Raw genomic sequence first — 19,170 nt, forward strand, 5'->3', positions numbered from 1 at the left:
GGTTCTGGCTACTATAAATAGGGCTGCTATGAACAAAGTGGAACAAGAATCCTTATTACCTGCTGGGGAATCCTCTGGGTATATGCCAGGAGTAGTATAGCAGGATCCTCCGGAAGTGACATGTCCAGTTTCCTGAGGAACCACCAGACTGATTTCCAGACTGGTTTTATGAATTTGCAACCACACCAGCAGTGGAGGAGTATTCCTCTTTCTCCACATCCTTGCCAACACCTGCTGTCTCCTGAGTTTTTAATCTTAGCCACTCTGACTGGGGTAAGGTGAAATCTCAGGGTTGTTTTGACCTCTGGTTATGGGTTCTATAGTTTCTTACTATACTTTTTTTTCGGTATTTCAGTTAATAGTATCCCCATTGGGTCCTGGGAGACCCTCGCTTTCCTGGCTTCTGAGACTTTCTGGTGGCTCCTCCATATTTTGCATCCTCCATTGATATACACTCGCTTCAAATTCTGAAGTTCTATACGTCTACTGTCTCTTCCCATACCTGATGCTGCCCCCCTTTATATCCCTTCTACTTTCTCTCTTTCTCCTTAGATCCATAACATGCTCTACCTCCCTTGATTATTTATTCTCCCTATTAAGAAAGACTGAATTATTCACGCTTTGGTCTTCCTTCTTTTAAAGCTTCAAAAGACCTGGGAATTGAATCTTGGGAATGCAAACCACGTTGCCTAATTCTCAATTTATGAGAGACTACATACCATTTTTGTCCTTTTGTGATTGGTTTACCTCACTCAGGATAATATTTTCTAGTTCCATCCACTTCCCTGAGAATTTCCTGGAGTCATTGTTGAGTACAACCCCATGGTGTCAATGTATGACATTCACTGTATCGATTTCTTTGTTGAGGGATATCTGGATTGTTTGCAGCTTGCAGCTATTAAAAATAATGCTGCAATTAACATAGTGGATCATATATCCTTGTTATATATTGGGGCTTCTTTTGGGTATATGCCCAGGAGTTGTATAGCTGGGTCCTCAGGTAGTACTATTTCCAACTTTCTGAGGAACTGCCAGACAGATTTCCAGGTTTGTTGTACCATCTTGCGATCCCACCAGCAATGGAGGAGTGATTCTCTTTCTCCAAATCCTTTTCAGCATCTACTATCACTTTAGATTTTGATCTTAGCCATTCTGATTGGTAAGAGGTAGAGTCTCAGGGTTGTTTTGATTTGCATTTCATTGATGACTAAGGATATTGAACATTTCTTTAGGTGATTCTTGGCCATTTGAGATTCCTCAGTTAAAAATTCTGTTAATCTCTGTACCCCATTTTTAATAAGGTTATTTTGTTCTCTGTGTTCTAATTCATTTATTAAATATATACTATATATACTATATTGAATAGATAGAGACTGGGCAGGCATGACTTATCCTTGATTTGCTAAAATTGCTTCAATTTTCTCTCTGTTTAGTTTGATCTTGGCTACTGGTTTGCTTTTACTAGGTTTAGGTGTGAGCCTCATTCTAGAGCTCGAAAGTTGTTTTGATTCTTCAACTTTATCTTTGAGAAAGACCAGGGTAAATCCCACCAGCTACTATGTCACTACTTAGGGCATGAAGAAAAGTCCAGTTTTCTCCTGCTTGGACTTATGAAAATGATTTCAAGGAATCTTTCTACATTTTGCCACATGTTTCAATCAATATTTGGATGATTTTATTCTCTTCCCATAATTATTATTATTATCTAATAATCATAAACTAAAATATAGAATTTTTATTTATAAATTTATAAATTTAAAAAATATAAAATATTTTAAAACTGAGGGATGTAGAGCGGTATCATGTAGAGAGTAGCCTGCAGCTATGTTGTATGATAATGTTAAGAAATAGAGACCTGAGCCAGTTTTCAGGCAAATATTTTCTATCTCTGCAATCAGAAGGTAGAGACAAAAGAATACTGATTTTGAGACTAGATTGAAGTAGTAAAAGACTTTTTTAAAAACAAGTTGCCTTGTAACATCTTGGAATCTTCTTGGTGGGAAGAGGTCCCCAGTTTCCTGGGAGAGGGCTGGATGTTGAGCTGAATACCTAATAAGTGTTTTAATCAGTGATGCTTTTGCAAAGATACCATCACAAAACACCAGAGGATACTTTTTGGAGCATTTTCTAATTGGTGAAAAGGTGAAAGATGGTGCTAGCAGTTGCCAAGTTTTAAATTCATGTATTACAAGTTTCTGAATTAATTTCCAGAGTATACCTATCCATCCAAACTTTACACATATTCATTCAAACTACATGTTGTGACAAATCATATTGATGGTAATGATGAAGATGATAATTATGATGATGATATGATTCCTATTTTTTCTTTCACTTTTTCTCTTTTTCTCCTTTGTTTGTTTGTTTCTTTCTTTCTTAAATATTTGATTTCTTCACTCTATTTTTTTAATTTAAAATTAGATTTTTTCTCTCTTTTGTCCATCCTTACACCAGGTTCCATGAGCTGGGAGGATATAATCCTAGACAATGTGCTCCTATTGTCAGTATGCTGACAGTGAACCTCTCTCTTTGCATTAGTCTATATTATTTGAGTAACTTGATGTGCCCCCATAGAACAAGCACACTAGAGAACGCAGCAGATTCCTTCCCCAGAGAGACTTGCCTGGATCCAAAATTGGCCACTCCAGATCCTGTATTGAGATTCCCATTATTGAGATTACCCTCATATGCACTATAACTCTCCATTGCAAGAGGTTTCAACAACACCATACAATTTTATATTCATTCACAATCTTAAGCCAAAACAACCCTCATTTGAAATCTACTACTCCTTTACACACTCACCACAATTCCCACAACAAATCCTATACCAAAATCTCTTCCAAGATGGATGAGTACAACCTTGTAAGTGTACATTGGTCATTAAGTAAATGGGAGTAGGCAAGCTAACACCCAAGAACCTAAGAGGCTGGTTAGCCGGGAGCACCTTCTGAATACTAAGAGCCTGGAATGCAATGTTTAAGCAAGTTCTCTAGATATGAGGCCCTACCCACTGTAACGTATGGCCTACCAAATCATAGAATCATAACTTCTGACCACATCAGGATGAGCTTTACAAAAGGAGACCCCAGAGCAATTGAGTTGAGTTTTACTTGACCATTCCTCGTTCATCAGAACCAAAGAAGGTGTGAAGCCCTGGCATCCAGCACACATTCTCTGCCTTCTTTCTACCATGTAACTTCTGTCTGTCCACTGAATGTGTGTATTCTCAAGGAATTTAAGTTCTCACAGTGGGATATCTAGTTCAGCCCAGTGTTCTCTTTTCCCAACAGTGTAAGAACTTGGAGAGTTTTACACCTTCTGTGAAGCCTATATGGAAATGGCAGAAAACACAGTTGCTTCCCAGCCAGGATCCCTGAATACCCAGCCTTCCCCTGTGGGGTTCAGCCAGCTTGTTTCAGGTCAGACCTCAGATATGCCTACCTGGAAACAAATAGTGATGGCATCAACATCCTGTAGCAACCAAGATGCAGCCTGTACTATGAGTTCAACAGCACACCTGGGAGAATCCAATGATTTCCAGTTTGGAGAGCCAAGTGAGACCTCTTTTTGGTACCAGCAAGTTGTGTCTGCTGAGCAGAAAATCTTCCCTGCAGGCCCTCAGCACATGCAGCTCAACAGCACCCCGAAGACATGCCTCTCTCATTCCCAGAAGAGAACAGTACTTGACACCAGGGATACTCTCTACAATGAAGGCTACTGGAAGAGGACACTGAACTCTGACAAGACTCTCTTGTTCACAAATACAGACATGTGTTTGAATCCCAGGATTAACTTTGGTAATCATCAAAAGGTCCTCTCTGGAAGTCAGGCAGTCGAGGACCCAAATGTAGATCACTCCCTTGCTTCTAAACATGACCAGATTTTCAGTGGTGAACATGAGATGCCTTTCCATGGTTACCAGACCAACTACAATCAAATGATACACAGGAATGGAGGGCATCTGCCTCTCTATGGGAATCAGATGACATCACCCAGTTATACACAGGCCCCTTATCCCAATCAAATCATAACATCCTTTTCTGAACAGAATCATTTTGGGAATCACCAGGAGAGCCCAGTAGCTGACAATGAATACTATGGAGATCAGATGATACTGCCAATTGGAAATCAGGTTTTCTCTGAGCCTCAGATGAGAATTAACTGTGACCAAACAAATGACCAAATGAAATCCTTCAGTGTTCAGAATGTCTGGAAAGATGAGGAGAATCTCCTCAGTGGTGAGCACTTCCTATTTGGGTATCAGACATCAGGGTACAGATGTGACCAGGATTTGATTGTGAATCACCAGGTATCAATTTCATTTGCTGGCCAGTCTTTCTATGAGTTTCAGAAAGAGACTTCCAGTTTTGACACATCTCTTCATGGGTCTAATAGGACAACATCCAGTCCAGAAGAGAACCTGGCTAGCCATTCAGAGACAAGTCTGAGTTCTGAAGAGATATTCTATTTGGGTCAGATAAAGACCTCTTTTGATGAAAATGTCTGCCCAAGTCAGAATGGAACACCCAATCTGGAAGGAAGCCTTGATTGGCAGGTGACTTCACTTAGTCCCCAAGCCTCATATGTGGATGAAAACCCTTATCCTTCAAATTCCCCTTTGGTCCAAAGACAACCTCAGGAAAACTCTTCAGCTTCCAGTTTGGTCCAGGCACAACATGCAGAGATGAAGTTAAACACCAAGACCAAGAGCCCAGTGTCCCGGAAGAACACTCATCCTTTGAAGAGCTTTGCCTGTACCTATCAGGATTGTCAGAAATCATACAAAAAGTCTCACCACCTCGAAAACCACATGAAGAAACACACAAGTCAGAAGGATTATGCCTGTGATGAGCCTGGATGCAAATGGAAATTCTTCCGCTCAGAAGATCTCAAGAGACACAAGCAAAAGCACAGTGGGGAGAGGCCCTACCCCTGTGACATGTGCAACAAAAGCTATTCCAGACCCGATTATCTCAAAAAGCATCAGAGGATCCATCTTCAAACATCACCCACCACTGCAACCTGAATGCCCACTCCCCTCCCCATACCATAGCATATTACACTAACATATTTCTTCCTTCTTCTCAGTCACCACACCTGACCACTAATCAAGTACTTTGGGGATAATAGTGGGCCCCAGCAATGGTCTCACTCAAATATTCCCAACAGATTTTTTTTTCAAGGAAAGCAGAGAAGTAATGACAAACGTGTAGCTAGCCTGAATCAAAATTGTATACAATGAAATTTTATTATCAATTAAACATAAAATTAAAAATACTTTAAAAGTAGGAAACTGTTCATTGTCACAGTTCACATTCCTGAATTTGAAATCAAATGCAATGTTCATCATAGAAAGACATAATAACTTCAGTGTGTTCAAATATGTTTGCTTGAAAATCACTAAAAGTGATAAACAAGCTACCTCCAACTCAAATATTCACAAACTACATGTGTGACAAAGGAAGTGAAAAATCTCAATATTATGAAAATCCAACAGTCCAATTGAACTAGATGTTGAGATATTTCACAGGAAAATTTAGATGAAATCAGACACACGAAGAAGAGTCATTGTACTTGCCCACTGAAAAACTTCAAATTAAAACCACACTCATGTATCATCATATACAATGGCACATACAAAAAACAAAACAAACAACTTTCCTACACCCAACTTGAATGATCCTAAAGAATAGACTATACTCTGGGTAATGCTCCATTTACACATTCCAGAAGACAAAACAACAAACCAGAAATTGACTCCATCAGATAGAGCAGTGGCAGGGTCTGTGAGATTTTTTTTGTTTTTCTTTTGTATTTACTGTTTAAATTTTTATTAGATATTTACATTATTTTCATTTCAAATGCTATACTCTTTCCACTTTTTCCCTCTTTTTCACTCACTTTTCTACATGTGCAAGGATTTTTCCTCTCATTGACACCTGACCACCCCATCCTCTGCTACATATGCAACTGGGGTCATGGGTCCCTCCATGTGTACTCTGTGGTTGGTGGCTAAGTCCCTAGGAGCTCTGGGGGTCCTGATTTGTTCATGTTGTTGTTCCTCCTATTGGGCTGTAAACCCCATCAGCTCCTAGGGTCCTTTCTCTAGCTCCTCCATTGGGAAGCCTGTGCTCAGTTCAATGGTAGGATAAGAGCATCCACTCTGTATTTGGCAGGCACTGGCAGAACCCCTCAGAAGAGAGCTATATCAGGCTCCTGTCCACACCCACAGTGACACACCTATTCCAACAGGGACACAACTTTTAATAGTATCACTCCCTGGGCATAGCAGATACAAACTATCACATTTCACTTTCTGGCCTACATAGGCTTGTTCATATACCTAGTCATGGCATAATACAAAATATACTTAGTCCAAATTCAAAATTCCCCATAGTCTTTAGCAGTCTCAACAACTGATAAAATCAAACAACTGTTCAAAGTTCAATGTCTCTTCAGTGATGCATCCAATCACTTAAGTGTAATTCCCAAAGCAAGGCAGAAAACTAGCTTGGCAAACTCCAAATTCTGCACCTCCGTGGCTAATGTCAAAAAAGTCTTCATATCTCCAACTCCTTTTTCATCTTTGTGGACTACAAACACTTCCTTCTCCTGGGCTTGCTCTACTCTCTTTTAGCAGCTTTCCTTAGCAGATAGCCCACAGATTTGGCATCTCAAACATTTTGGGGTGTCTAAGACACATTCAGTGTTTTACCTTCTTCTTTAAATGTTGTGGCATCCCCAATTGGTCTCTTCTGGGCTTCTTCAAAGAGCATTTTTTGGTCTCCAACACTGTCCCCTTTAGCAGTCTAAGATCAGATTGATCCACTCCTCTGCAAGGGATGTTCTTCTTGAACATTCCATGGTACTGGCATCTCCAATACATTTGGTCTTCTGTTGCAACTACACTTCATAAATAGCCTCTCATTGGCTCTTCATGGTGCCAAGACTCAAATTCTTTGCAAGACCCCTTCAGTCCTGGGCACTAAACATCAACTAAGGCTGCACCTTCACCAATAACCTTCCATGGCATCTCACAGCACAAGTCCTTGGCTGTTCAACATGACCCCTTCATACTTTAAAACGAGTACTACCTGTGTGGCTCTTACAAATTACCAATGTCAGATGAAACATGAGCTACAGCCTTGCTATTTCTGGAATACAGCTTCTTGTGCTCCAAGAAAATGATTCCCAGAATATTTCACCTCAGTGATGCTGGTCTCTTCGTAATAACCACTAATTTCTAGGATCTATCTATCTATCTATCTATCTATCTATCTATCTATCCAGCATCAATTGTCATCCCACTTGTTCCTTCTATTCTTGATTCTAAAGCTACAGACACATGGCTGGAGCAGCCACGTTCTGCTGCTTACAGGAACTGGAACATGGCCGATTACATTATCTCTAGATTACTGTTTTCCAACTCCTTCCCTCTCTGTGCTTTTTTGTCCTAGATCTTGGTCTGTAGATTGACCTTGAACTTAGAGATCTACTTGCCTGCCTCCTGGAAATAAGGTATGTACCACCAAGCCTGGACTTAAGCTTTTCTTCACCTAAATCTTGCTCTGTCCCAGGGTGGCCTTTAACTCAGGAAGCTGAATGGCTTTATCTGCTGGGATTGAAGGTATGTAGCAGAATTCCTTGATCTAACTTTCACTAGGGATATTCTTGCCTCAAAGTCCCACTCTCTCAATATTCTCTGTCCTATAACACAGGATTTGGCTCCATTTCACTTCCTGGCACCTCTTTAAGATGAGAAGCATGTATTTAATATTTTCCCATTCGAAGCTTTCTATGCTTGTTCAAAATGTTCTTAATGAGACTTAAACAGAAAAATTTCTCTCCTGTGCTTTGTTGAGACTTTGTTTGTCAATGCAATTAATTGGAGCCTCTTCACCATAGCCTTACTCAGACACATCAGATAAGGGCAAATCCAAGCCACATACTTCACAAAATTACTACAAAAATCAGTCTCAAGACCAAATAATGAAGGTCTTCACTAAAACCTCTTGGGCCATGTATGCACAGATAAAATCATTCAAATTGACAAATTCTTCCATACTCCTATTAGGATGGCTGATTAAGCCACACTTAAAATATTCCATGCCTTTCCAAATCCAAAGTCACACATTCTTCTAAACAAAAGCATGGTTAGGCCTGTAAGAGCAATATCTTTCAACTGGTAGCAATTTCTTTCTTAGGGTTTTACTGCTGTGAAAACATACCATGACCAAGGCAAGTGTCTATTTCTTCATCCAAAGGCAGCCTGGACAGGACATCACACATTGGGTAGAGTTGGAGCATTGGAACATCAAAGCCCACCACTATAGTGACACACTTCCTTTTATCTTTTGTTTTGTTTATTTTTTTTTTAGCTTTGTAGAGAGAGGGATTCTCTGTGTAGTCCTGCCTGTCTTAGAACTCACTCTGTACACCAGGTTGGCCTTGAATTCTGAAATCCACCTGCCTCTGCCTCCCAAGGGCTGGGATTACAGGCATGCACCATCATGCCCAGCTGTGACACACTTTCTTCAACAGGGCCACACATACTCCAAAAAGGAAACAACTCTTCATAATGAGACTCACTAGGCCAAGCACATTTTAATCACTGCATTCTATTCCGTGGCCTCATTGGCTTATTCAAACACATGAATTATGTACCTGATATAAACAGTAAGTATTAGGGTGTGGATTCAATAAATAATCCCTGTCTGACTGAGATTGGTGATTGTGTGGTTTCTGCATCAACTCTCAAACCCCCAACTCCATGGCCCCTAAATGTCTTCCAAAGCATTACTACCCAGGGGAATGTTTTACATTACTAAGTTCAGATGCAGCACTAGTTACAGTCTTAGTTATCTCTGAATCACAGCTTCTTTATATTCTCAGAAAACACTGCACAGAAGATTTCAAATCAGTAAAATGGCCTCTTTTTATCACTATTAATTTCTTAGCTCTACCAGCCAGCATTGTCCCTGTAATCCTTTCTATATTTGAATGTAAAGCTAGAGCCAGAGGGCTAAAGTTCTTGCAACTTGCAACTTCCTGTGGCTGGAACATGTCTCCCTTATTCTATTAAATCCTTACTACTTAGGATTTGCTGTCCTGGGACTTGTTTTGTAAACTCACTATGAACTCAGAGATCTGCATGTTACTATCAAGTGAGTTCTGGGAATAAAGGTATATATCATCATGTCTGGTCCTAAGCATTATTTTTTAAACATGGAACTGCTTCAGTATTGGGGTGGCCTTGAACTCTGCCTGCCAGTGTTTCCTGAGTGCTGGGATTAAAGGCCTATACTATAATGCCTGGACCTAATGTCCAAAACATATAAAAAACTCAAAATAGTAGTGATGTTGAAATATTACAGATCGTCAGAAAAACCAGACAGCCTCAGATCTGATGCAACACACACCAGGATATTTAATCTGTTTAGGATAGCTTCCACCCAACCCCTCAACCTCTCACTGCCCCACCATCACAGAGGATGGTTTTGGTGGCAGACCCATGAATATGTTTCTGGGAAAGGCTTTATAGTAAGCAACAAACAGAGTTTATGTGTAATCATCGAATTGGAAAGTTACTGTGTCCTTTAACATAATTGCCTTGTGCTGGGAGTCATATCATAAACTTAATTTCTGCTCTACTCTGTATTGGTCATCATTAGGCAAGTGGTAGGCTTGTCACCTGGAGAGCAGGTTTGTTGGGGAAATAATCTGGAGATGTAGGTCTTGTTGAGTCTGTAAACTGCAAAAGCTCATCTTGTTGGAATTAGCATAGAGAATGGAACTAGGGACCAGTTTTGTTAGGGATTAATTTGGAGGCTGGACCTTGACACCAGCCTGTTAGTTTACCTGAGTTTAAAATTAGGTCAGGGTCTCTAAAATGGAGTCTGAACTTAAAATATTTGGTTTCTTAAGGCTAAACTGAAAATAACAAAACAACACAATCAAAAAATGGAGTATAGAACTAAACCGATAATTCACAACAGAACACTAGTGCATGGCTGACAAGTACTTAAAGATATTTTCAAAGTTCTTAGTCATCAGGGAAATGCAAATAAAAACAACAATGAGATTCTACCTCATACCAATCAGAATGGCTAAAATCAAAAACTCAGGTGACAACAATGCTGGCAAGGATGTGGAGAAAGCAAAACACTCCTCTATTTCTGCTGGAATTGCAAATTTATACAACCACTCTGGAAATCAATCCTGAGGTTCCTCAGAATATTCGAAATAGATATACCTGAAGACCAAGTTATAGCACTCTTGGGCTTATACCCAAAAGTTGCCCCACCATGTTACAGCAGCACTTGTTCCACTATGTTCATATTTGCCTTATTTGTGATAGCCAGAAGCTGGAACAAATCCAGATGTCCTCCAGCAAAAGAATGGATACAGAAAATGTGGTTTATGTACAGGGTGGGATACTACAGAACTATTAAGAATGAGGATATCCAGAGTTTTGCATGTAAATGGATACAAATAGAAAATACTATCCGGAGTAAACTAACTCAAACCCAAAAAACCATGCATGGTATGTACGCAGTAATAAGTGGATGGAAGCCAAAAAATGTGCAGAATACCTAGGGTACAATCCACAGAACTCAAGAAGGTTAACAAACCGAAATAAGAATGCCTCAGTTCCACTTAGAAGGGAGAACAAATCAACCACAGAGAGCAGAGGGAGGGAGGGGACAGGGTGAGAGAGGGACAGTGAGGGGGAAAGGGGAACAAGATCAGGTATTGGGTGGCATGGGGAAAAATACTGAAGCCCTAGGGGCAACAGAAAGAATGGAAACAACCAGGCTCAAGAGGTGGAGGTGGGGGACACTCTAGAATGTATCAGACACCCGGGAGGAAAGAAACTCTCAGGACTCAAAGGGAGGGACCTTAGCTGAACTGCCCATAAGTAGGGAGAAGAAACTTCTAGAGTTGACCTCCTGAAGAAAGACATGGCATCAAGTGGAGAAAATGTGGTTGCCATCCACAGTCAAATGCTCTCACGCTGAATTGTTCCTATATGAATGAATTAGAAGGACAGAAATGGGGAAATGACTGAGCAAAAGAGTTCTAGTAATAAGATCAAATTCTGATCCAGCTCAGGGGAACACCCCAAGCCCTGACACTAATACTGGTGTGCTTACAAATAGGGGCACCTATCCTGAGTGTCTTCTGACAGGCCCACCAAGCAGCTGAGTCAGATGCAGATAGTTACATCCAACCACTCTACAGAAGCTGGTGATCCCTGTGATGGAATTAGGAAAAGCTGGAAGAAGCTGTGGCAGAGCATGATCCCATATGAGGACCAGCAGTCTCAACTGACCTTGATTTCTGGGAAATCTCAGACACTGAACCACCAACTAGGGAGCATTAACCAGCTGGTAGGAGGCCCCCCACCTATATTCAGAAGAGGACTGCCAGGTCTGGACTCAGTCAGAGAAGATGTAACTATCTCTTGACAGACTTGGAACCCCAGAGTGTGGGGAGGTCTTATGTGGTAGTGTGGAGTCATCCTCTTAGAGACAGGAGTGGGTGGGAGATTTAGTATGTGGAATAATCAGTGGGTAGAGCTGGAGGGGAATAAAGCTTGGACTGTTAAAATAAAGATTAAATAATAATGATTGTCATAATCATAAAAACTGATCAACTGAGACATACATCCTCTGCAACTGGACAAGTAGTAGATTCTTACTCTAGTAAACCACATGGAACCATTGTTGTTTTAGGGTTAGCACAACCTATATAAGCCATTTTAACAAATCATTGCCTTTATAAATGTATAGAAAAACGCATTGTATAAGTTCTGCTTCTTGCCGGGTGGTGGTGGTGCACACCTGTAGTCCCAACACTCTAGGAGGAAGAATCAGGCCAATTTCTGAGTTCAAGGCCAGCATGCTCTGCAGAGTAAGTTCCAGGATAGCCAGGTCTATACAGAGAAACCCTGTCTCAAAAAACAAAAACAAACAAACAAAAAAAAACAAAAAACAAAAAACAAAAAACAAAAAACAAAAACAAAAACAAAACAAAAAACCCAAAACAAAACAAAAAACAACAACAACAAAAAAAAAAAAACAAAACAAAACAAAAAAAACAAGTTCTGCTCTTCTAGAGAACCCTGACAAATACAGGAGGTAAGGCAAAGAAAGAGATCATTAGCAAGTATACATGGGAATACTGGGATACTGAGGTATTGCAGGCATCTGATTGTAATCATCAGAAATGGAAGTATTACTCGCTGGGGTATACTCTACTTTTAATGTTTCTAAGGAGCTGAAACCACATTTTTCTGAGGTCAAGGTTGTGATGTGTACTCTTGGTTGCCACTTGAAAATATCTAGATAAAACAAATATCAACACAGGAGGACACATCTCTGAAATATTTTCTGATTGAATTTTGTTAATGACTTCTAGGCAAGAAAGGAAGGTGGAAGACATACAAACTTAATCTAAAGTTCCTAAACCAGGTTGACACACCTTTAATCCTGGACACACCTTCTGCTGGAGGTGTATATAAGGATGGAAGCGTGAAGATTTACCCATTTTTCAGCTTCTCCTCAACTTGTTCACACATCCATCCCTACACTGGCATTGGAGCCAAATGCTTCCAGTTTGCAGCCTATAGAGAACATCTGAATACTTTCTAGTGGGACTGCAAAACTAAACGACTGTTAAAGTTTTTGTCTTCAGGTAACCACTGATGGATTAGTAGGACTGCACTCTGTAAGTACTACCAAAAATTCCCCTTATGGCATGTATATATATATGTCTCCTCCCCCCGCAACTAAGCTGGCTGGCAGCTCCCAAACTCTTCCGATCGCTACCTCCGGCCTTTGTTCCTGTGAACAATAGGCTCCGCACCTCGACTACTGACACCACCCCCAAGGCAGTGTTTACCTGACTTGCCAGTTGAAGTCAGGCGACCCGCTGAGACCTGGAGCCAGGAGAATTCACAGGAACGCCTTTGAAGCGACCGAATTCTGGGGGCGTGGTCGATCCCCCAAAATACTATATAACTTGCCTTAAATTTATTAAAACTAGTCTTGACCGGATTTCCCGCCTTTACTCATGTCTCTCCGCCTCCCTGTCCCTGTATCCTCAAAATTCTCTTAACAGGTAACCCGGTTCACATGTAGCTGCTGGCCGACTACATAATTGGCGCCCAACGTGGGGCAACCTGGTACGGGAGAATTTCCTGAGGTAACCCTATCGAGCGAAGCTTCGCAGAAAAGGTGATAAGGAATGGTATCCGCACGGTAAGCAACATAGAGGTCAAAAACTAGCGCTAGTGGAAAAATTTTTCTATTGTTGTGAGTGCAGAGGGATACAGGTTTTTCAAGCAAATTGTGTTGACCCGGCACAGTGGCCGCTTGAGTTGAAAAGATAGGGAAAAATGGGACAGGAAAGTTTGCACAAAATTTGCGCCCGCAATATTCAAGAGTTGCTTCAGGCGAAAGGGATAGGGTTTGAAGAAGAAAGATTAGAGGATTTCTTGGACGAGATATATTCTTGTTGTCCTTGATTCCAAGAAAAACGAACGTTAAATGAGAGAACTTGGGTGAGAATTGGTAATTCACTAAAGGCAGCCAAGGCAGACAATATCACTCTCTGCCTTTGGACGCTTATTAAAGATATCATAGATGAAGGAGGTTTGGAAGAATTAGGTGTCATTCAAGAAATTGAGGATTCTCAAGTAGAAAGCCTTATAGAAAGGATCCCTGTAAGAGAAGACTCTCCACACCCTAAGTCTCGTAAACACAGAGACAGTTCTGATGAGTCTATTGTAAGAAAAAAAAATAGCTCATCCCGAGAAAGGAGCGACTGAAGTTCATGGAGAAGATTGGCCCCCTGTAGCGCCATCTGCTCCGCCTATGACCTTGATGGCAGCGGCCGAGATCCAGAAGGACATGCAATTACAAAAGTTAGAGTTTGAAATTAAATTGCAGAAATTGACTAATGAGTTACAGGAGCTAAAAAGGGTCTCTAATACTAGAGAGAACAATAACTCGGAGACCCGACAGTCGCCATTAGAAAGAGTTATAAACCAGGCCCGAGGGGAGGGGCAGGATACATCAGAAATCTTAGCTTTTCCAGTCCTTGAGATAGAAGACCAGGACAATGTGATTAGACAATATCAGACCTTGGAATTTAAAGTGATAAAAGAATTAAAGCTAGCCGTAGCCCAGTACAGCCCGACAGCTCCCTTTACACAGGCGTTATTGGATACTGTGATAGAGTCGAATTTAACTCCACAGGATTGGAAAACGCTGTGCAAAGCCAGGTTGTCGGGGGGAGATTTCTTGCTTTGGAGTTCTGAATGGCGTGAGGCTAGCAAAAGAACCGCTGCCACTAACACTCAGGCAGGCCATCCAGAATGGAATGCTGAGATGTTACTGGGGGAAGGCCTATATGAAGGAAATAATAATCAGATGGGTTTTCCCATCGCAGTGTATGCGCAGATTGCGGTGGCCGCCTGCCGTGCATGGAATCTTTTACCATCTAAGGGAGATGTTAGTGGAAATCTAACAGCTGTGAAACAGGCTCCCAACGAAATCTTTCAAGATTTCGTAGATCGATTGCTAAAAACGGCTAATAGAATTTTTGGAAATTCTCAGGCAGAGAATCCTCTGGTTACTCAACTAGCCTATGAGAATGCTAATGCGGCCTGCCGGGAGGCGATTAGACCCCATAGGGGAAAGACGGACCTAGCTGGTTACATTCGTCTTTGTACTGAAATCGGTCCCTCCTATAATCAGGGTTTAGCTATGGCTGCAGCGCTGCAGGGAACCACAATCCAGGGAATTCTTTCGCAGAGACGAGGAAATAGAAGGTGTTTTAAATGTGGTAGTCTGGGTCATTTTAAAAGTGATTGCCCTGATAATAAGACTACTATAAACGGGCAATCAGGTGGTCCACCAGGAACATGCCATAAGTGTAGAAAAGGAAATCATTGGGTAAAGGGATGCAAGTCCAAAAATAATTTCCAAGGCAGACCCGTGTCGGGAAACGGGGGGAGGGGCCAGCCCCAGGCCCCGATGCATCTAGGACAGTCTGTGGGGCAACGCAGCTGCTGCCGAGCCAAGGAAATCTATCTTTGAACTCGCCAGAGCTACACCAGGAAGTGCAGGATTGGACCTCTGCAGTGTATTCCAAGCCATACTAGCGCCAGAGATGGGTGTTCAGGTTTTGCCCACAGGAGTCTTCGGACCATTACCTGAAGGCACTTGGGGATTGCTGTTAGGACGAAGCAGTTCTACTGTAAAGGGACTGCAGATTTATCCAGGGGTCATAGACAGTGACTATGAGGGAGAAATAAAAATTATGGCTGCTTCGCCTCATGGTGTCATAACTATACCGGCTAATCAAAGAATTGCTCAGCTAGTTTTGGTTCCTTTACATCCACTGCCTTCCAAATTCATTAAAGATAAAAGAGGGGAGGAGGGCTTTGGCTCCTCCGGAGTGTTTTGGGTTCAATCTATCACAAATAAAAGACCTAACCTTAAATTGACTATTGAAGGAAAGAGTTTTGAAGGATTAATAGATACGGGAGCTGATGTTACAATTATTAAGGGACAGGATTGGCCGTGTAATTGGCCATTGACTGAGACGCTAACGCATCTCCAAGGTATCGGTTACGCAAATAACCCCAAACAGAGCGCGAGACTTTTAACTTGGAAAGATGCAGAAGGGAATTCAGGACAAATTCGGCCTTTTGTGATGCAGAACTTGCCTACTACCCTCTGGGGTAGAGACCTCCTATCTCAGATGAATTTAATCTTGTGTAATCCAAATGAAATCGCCTCTAAGCAAAAGACAGTGTCGGAGGAATCCGTACCTGCTCAGGGGCTTGGAAATGAAGGACAAGGCACTAGAAAGTTTAAAAACTCCCAGGCAAACCCTAACTCTAGAAGTCTGGGGCATTTTCAGTAATGGCCACTATCTTGCCTGCAACCCACGCCGATAAAATTCAATGGCTTAGTGACAACCCTGTGTGGGTTGATCAGTGGCCTTTATCTAAGGAGAAATTGGAGGCCGCCTCTTTGCTAGTGCAGGAACAATTAGAGGCGGGACATTTAATAGAGTCATTATCTCCATGAAACACGCCAATATTCGTAATTAAAAAAAAATCCGGCAAATGGAGATTGTTACAGGATTTAAGAAAGGTAAATGAAACAATGTTGCCCATGGGAACCTTACAAGCGGGTCTTCCATCCCCCGTGGCTATCCCTAAAGGGTTTCATAAAATAGACATAGATTTAAAAGCTTGTTTCTTTACTATTCCATTGCACCCTGAGGATTGCAAAAGGTTCGCGTTCAGTGTTCCTTCTATTAACTTTACAGAGCCTATGAAAAGGTTTCAGTGGACAGTGCTCCCTCAAGGTATGGCTAACAGCTCGGCTTTATGCCAGAAATTTGTAGCACAGGCCATCCAACCTGTGAGACAGAAATGGCCAGATATTTACTTTATCCATTTCACAGATGATTTTCTAATTGCAGGAAAAAATCCTCAGACCTTGCTTTTATGTTTTAAAGATTTACAGCAAGCCTTGGTCGCCAAAGGGTTACAGATAGCGCCGGAAAAGGTTCAGATCCAGGAGCCATATAATTATCTGGGTTTTAAACTTACAGACCAGGCAATTTTTTCCCAGAAGATAATTATCCGCAGGGACAATTTGAAAACTTTAAATGATTTTCAGAAGTTATTGGGTGACATTAATTGGCTTTGGCCGTATTTAAAACTTACAACAGGAGAATTGCAACCTTTATTTGATATTCTTAAAGGGGATGCTGATCCAACGTCTCCTAGGTTATTAACTTCAGAAGGACTTTTGGCTTTACAGACAGTGGAGAAAGCTATTGAAAATCAATTTGTTACCTATATAGATTATTCTTTACCTCTGCATCTGCTAATTTTTAATACTACTCACTCGCCTACAGGTTTATTATGGCAAAAGGCTCCTCTGATGTGGATTCATTTGAGGGTGTCTTCAAGGCGTAATATTTTGCCATATTTTGAGCCAGTGGCCCAAGTAATTATGCTTGGTAGAAAGCAGGCGCTAACTTATTTCGGCAAGGAGCCGGACGTTATTATACAACCTTACAGTGTAAATCAGGATGAATGGCTAAAACAGCATAGCACAGATTGGCTGCTAGCTCAGATTGGTTTTAAAGGGTGTATAGACAATCATTATCCTCAAGACAAGTTAATAAAGTTTTTTAATATGCATGAGGTTGTATTTCCTAAAATGACATCTCTACGGCCGTTGCAGAGCCCACTCCTAATTTTCACAGACGGCTCGTCTAAAGGAAAAGCCGGATATTGTATTAACAATCAACAGGTGGTCGTAGAAACGCCTGGGTTATCCGCTCAGTTAATCAGAGCTTACAGCAGTGCTGTGTGTTTTTCAAACTGTAAATAGTACGTTTAATCTTTTTACTGACAGTGCTTATGTTGCATTTTCTATACCGCAATTAGAAACCTGTGGCACGTTTAATTTTAATACGCCAGCTGGATCCTTGTTTTCACAATTGCAAGGTATCATTCTTGCTAGGAAAAATCCTTTTTATATAGGACACATCAGAGCCCACTCGGGTCTTCCTGGACCTCTGGCTCAGGGTAATGAGTGCATTGACAAGGCGCTAATAGGACAAGCCTTGGCACTCACACCCGTAGAATTGGCAAAACGTGATCATGATAAATTTCATCTTTCTAGTCATACGTTGAGACTCCTTCATAAGATCATAAAGAAACAAGCTAGAATGATTGTAAAGCAATGCCCCAATTGTCTCACTTTAGCACCAGTGCCCCACTTAGGGGTTAATCCACGTGGCCTTATGCCCAATCAAATTTGGCAAATGGATGTAACTCACTATGCAGAATTTGGGAAATTAAAATTTATACATGTTTGTATTGATATGTGCTCCGGACTTATTTTTGCTTCCCTGCATATGGGAGGAGCCTCTAAAAATGTAATTGATCATTGTTTACAAGCCTTTAATACCATGGGATTACCCAAGGTCATTAAGACAGACAATGGACCAGCCTACACTGGTAAGAACTTTATCTCATTTTGTAAGGAATTTAATATAAAACTTAAAACTGGAATTCTTTATAATCCAATGGGGCAAGGAATCGTGGAGCGTGCCCATCGCACCCTTAAAAATTGGCTTATTAAAACTAAGAAGGGGAATTTATATCCTCCCAGGTCCCCTAAATCACATCTTGCCTTTGTTTTATTCGTTTTAAATTTTCTCCAAACGGATGCTTAAGGTCAGTCTGCTGCAGACCGACACTGGCATCCAGCTACTTCCAATTCCTACGCCATGGTTAAGTGGAGGGATCCTTTAAATAATACATGGAAAGGCCCAGACCCTGTTTTGATCTGGGGAAGAGGGTCTGTTTGCGTTTTCTCCCAGGAAGAAGACGGAGCACGTTGGTTACCAGAGAGATTGGTAAAACAGGTATATTCCACCCCCAAAACTGTTGGTAAGTATAATTAATATAAAAGGCTGTTTTTCAAGCCGCTTCCCATTTACTTGGGAAGGTATAGTTCCTTTGTGTTCTTGCAAATTAAGTTGCAAGCCAGGCCTCTTGCCTGAGGCCACTGAATTTCAATTAAACTAAAACCGGTTTGAGTTTCCAAGACTAACCAAACAGGTTGTTCTCTTAATCTCCTTTTATATTTCAAGCAGATAACACTCAGAAGACAAAATTCCTTCAGCGATGGCTCCAGGTTGAGGATGGGTAGTATTATAGCCAGCCAGCGCTTATCCGCAGAGAATTTACTCTGCCAGTGTAATCCTCAGAGAGGAGGCTGCATGGTACTCAGAATTATGCATGTTTGTTAATATAACAAACATGGGCATCAGTTGAGGTGCGAGGCGAGGCACTGCAAGGGAAAGGGAAAAAAATCCTGGCTCCGAGTTTCCTTGAAAAGCATGCCCAGCTGCATGGGGGTTTGACATCGAAAGACTGTCCTTGAAAAAAAAGGCGGTCTATTCCCCCACCCCCTCCCGAAAAAGATGTCCGTAACGCTTAAGGGGGCTAGGGCCTCTGCTTTCACTCACTGATGAATGCCCGTCATCCATTGGATGAACTTAATTATTTCCACTGAGTTGTTTAAAATTAATAATTAAGGGGGAATTGTCTCCTCCCCCTGC

At 41.3% G+C, this 19,170-nt stretch overlaps 1 protein-coding gene across 1 annotated transcript; it reads left to right on the plus strand.

Annotated features, from left to right (window-relative positions):
* The first annotated feature begins 3,340 nt into the window (after positions 1–3,340).
* LOC127680293 (Kruppel-like factor 18) lies at positions 3,341–5,029 on the plus strand. The gene has a single exon (XM_052175802.1). The coding sequence runs from the start codon at positions 3,341–3,343 to the stop codon at positions 5,027–5,029; it is 1,689 nt and encodes a 562-aa protein (XP_052031762.1).
* The last annotated feature ends 14,141 nt before the right edge of the window (positions 5,030–19,170 follow it).

This window comes from Apodemus sylvaticus, chromosome 3, assembly GCF_947179515.1.
Source record: "Apodemus sylvaticus chromosome 3, mApoSyl1.1, whole genome shotgun sequence".
NCBI lineage: Eukaryota > Metazoa > Chordata > Mammalia > Rodentia > Muridae > Apodemus > Apodemus sylvaticus.

Excerpts from the sequence above, each read along its gene's own strand:
- LOC127680293 (XM_052175802.1), top strand. The coding sequence starts at position 3,341 with ATGGCAGAAAACACAGTTGCTTCCCAGCCAGGATCCCTGAATACCCAG.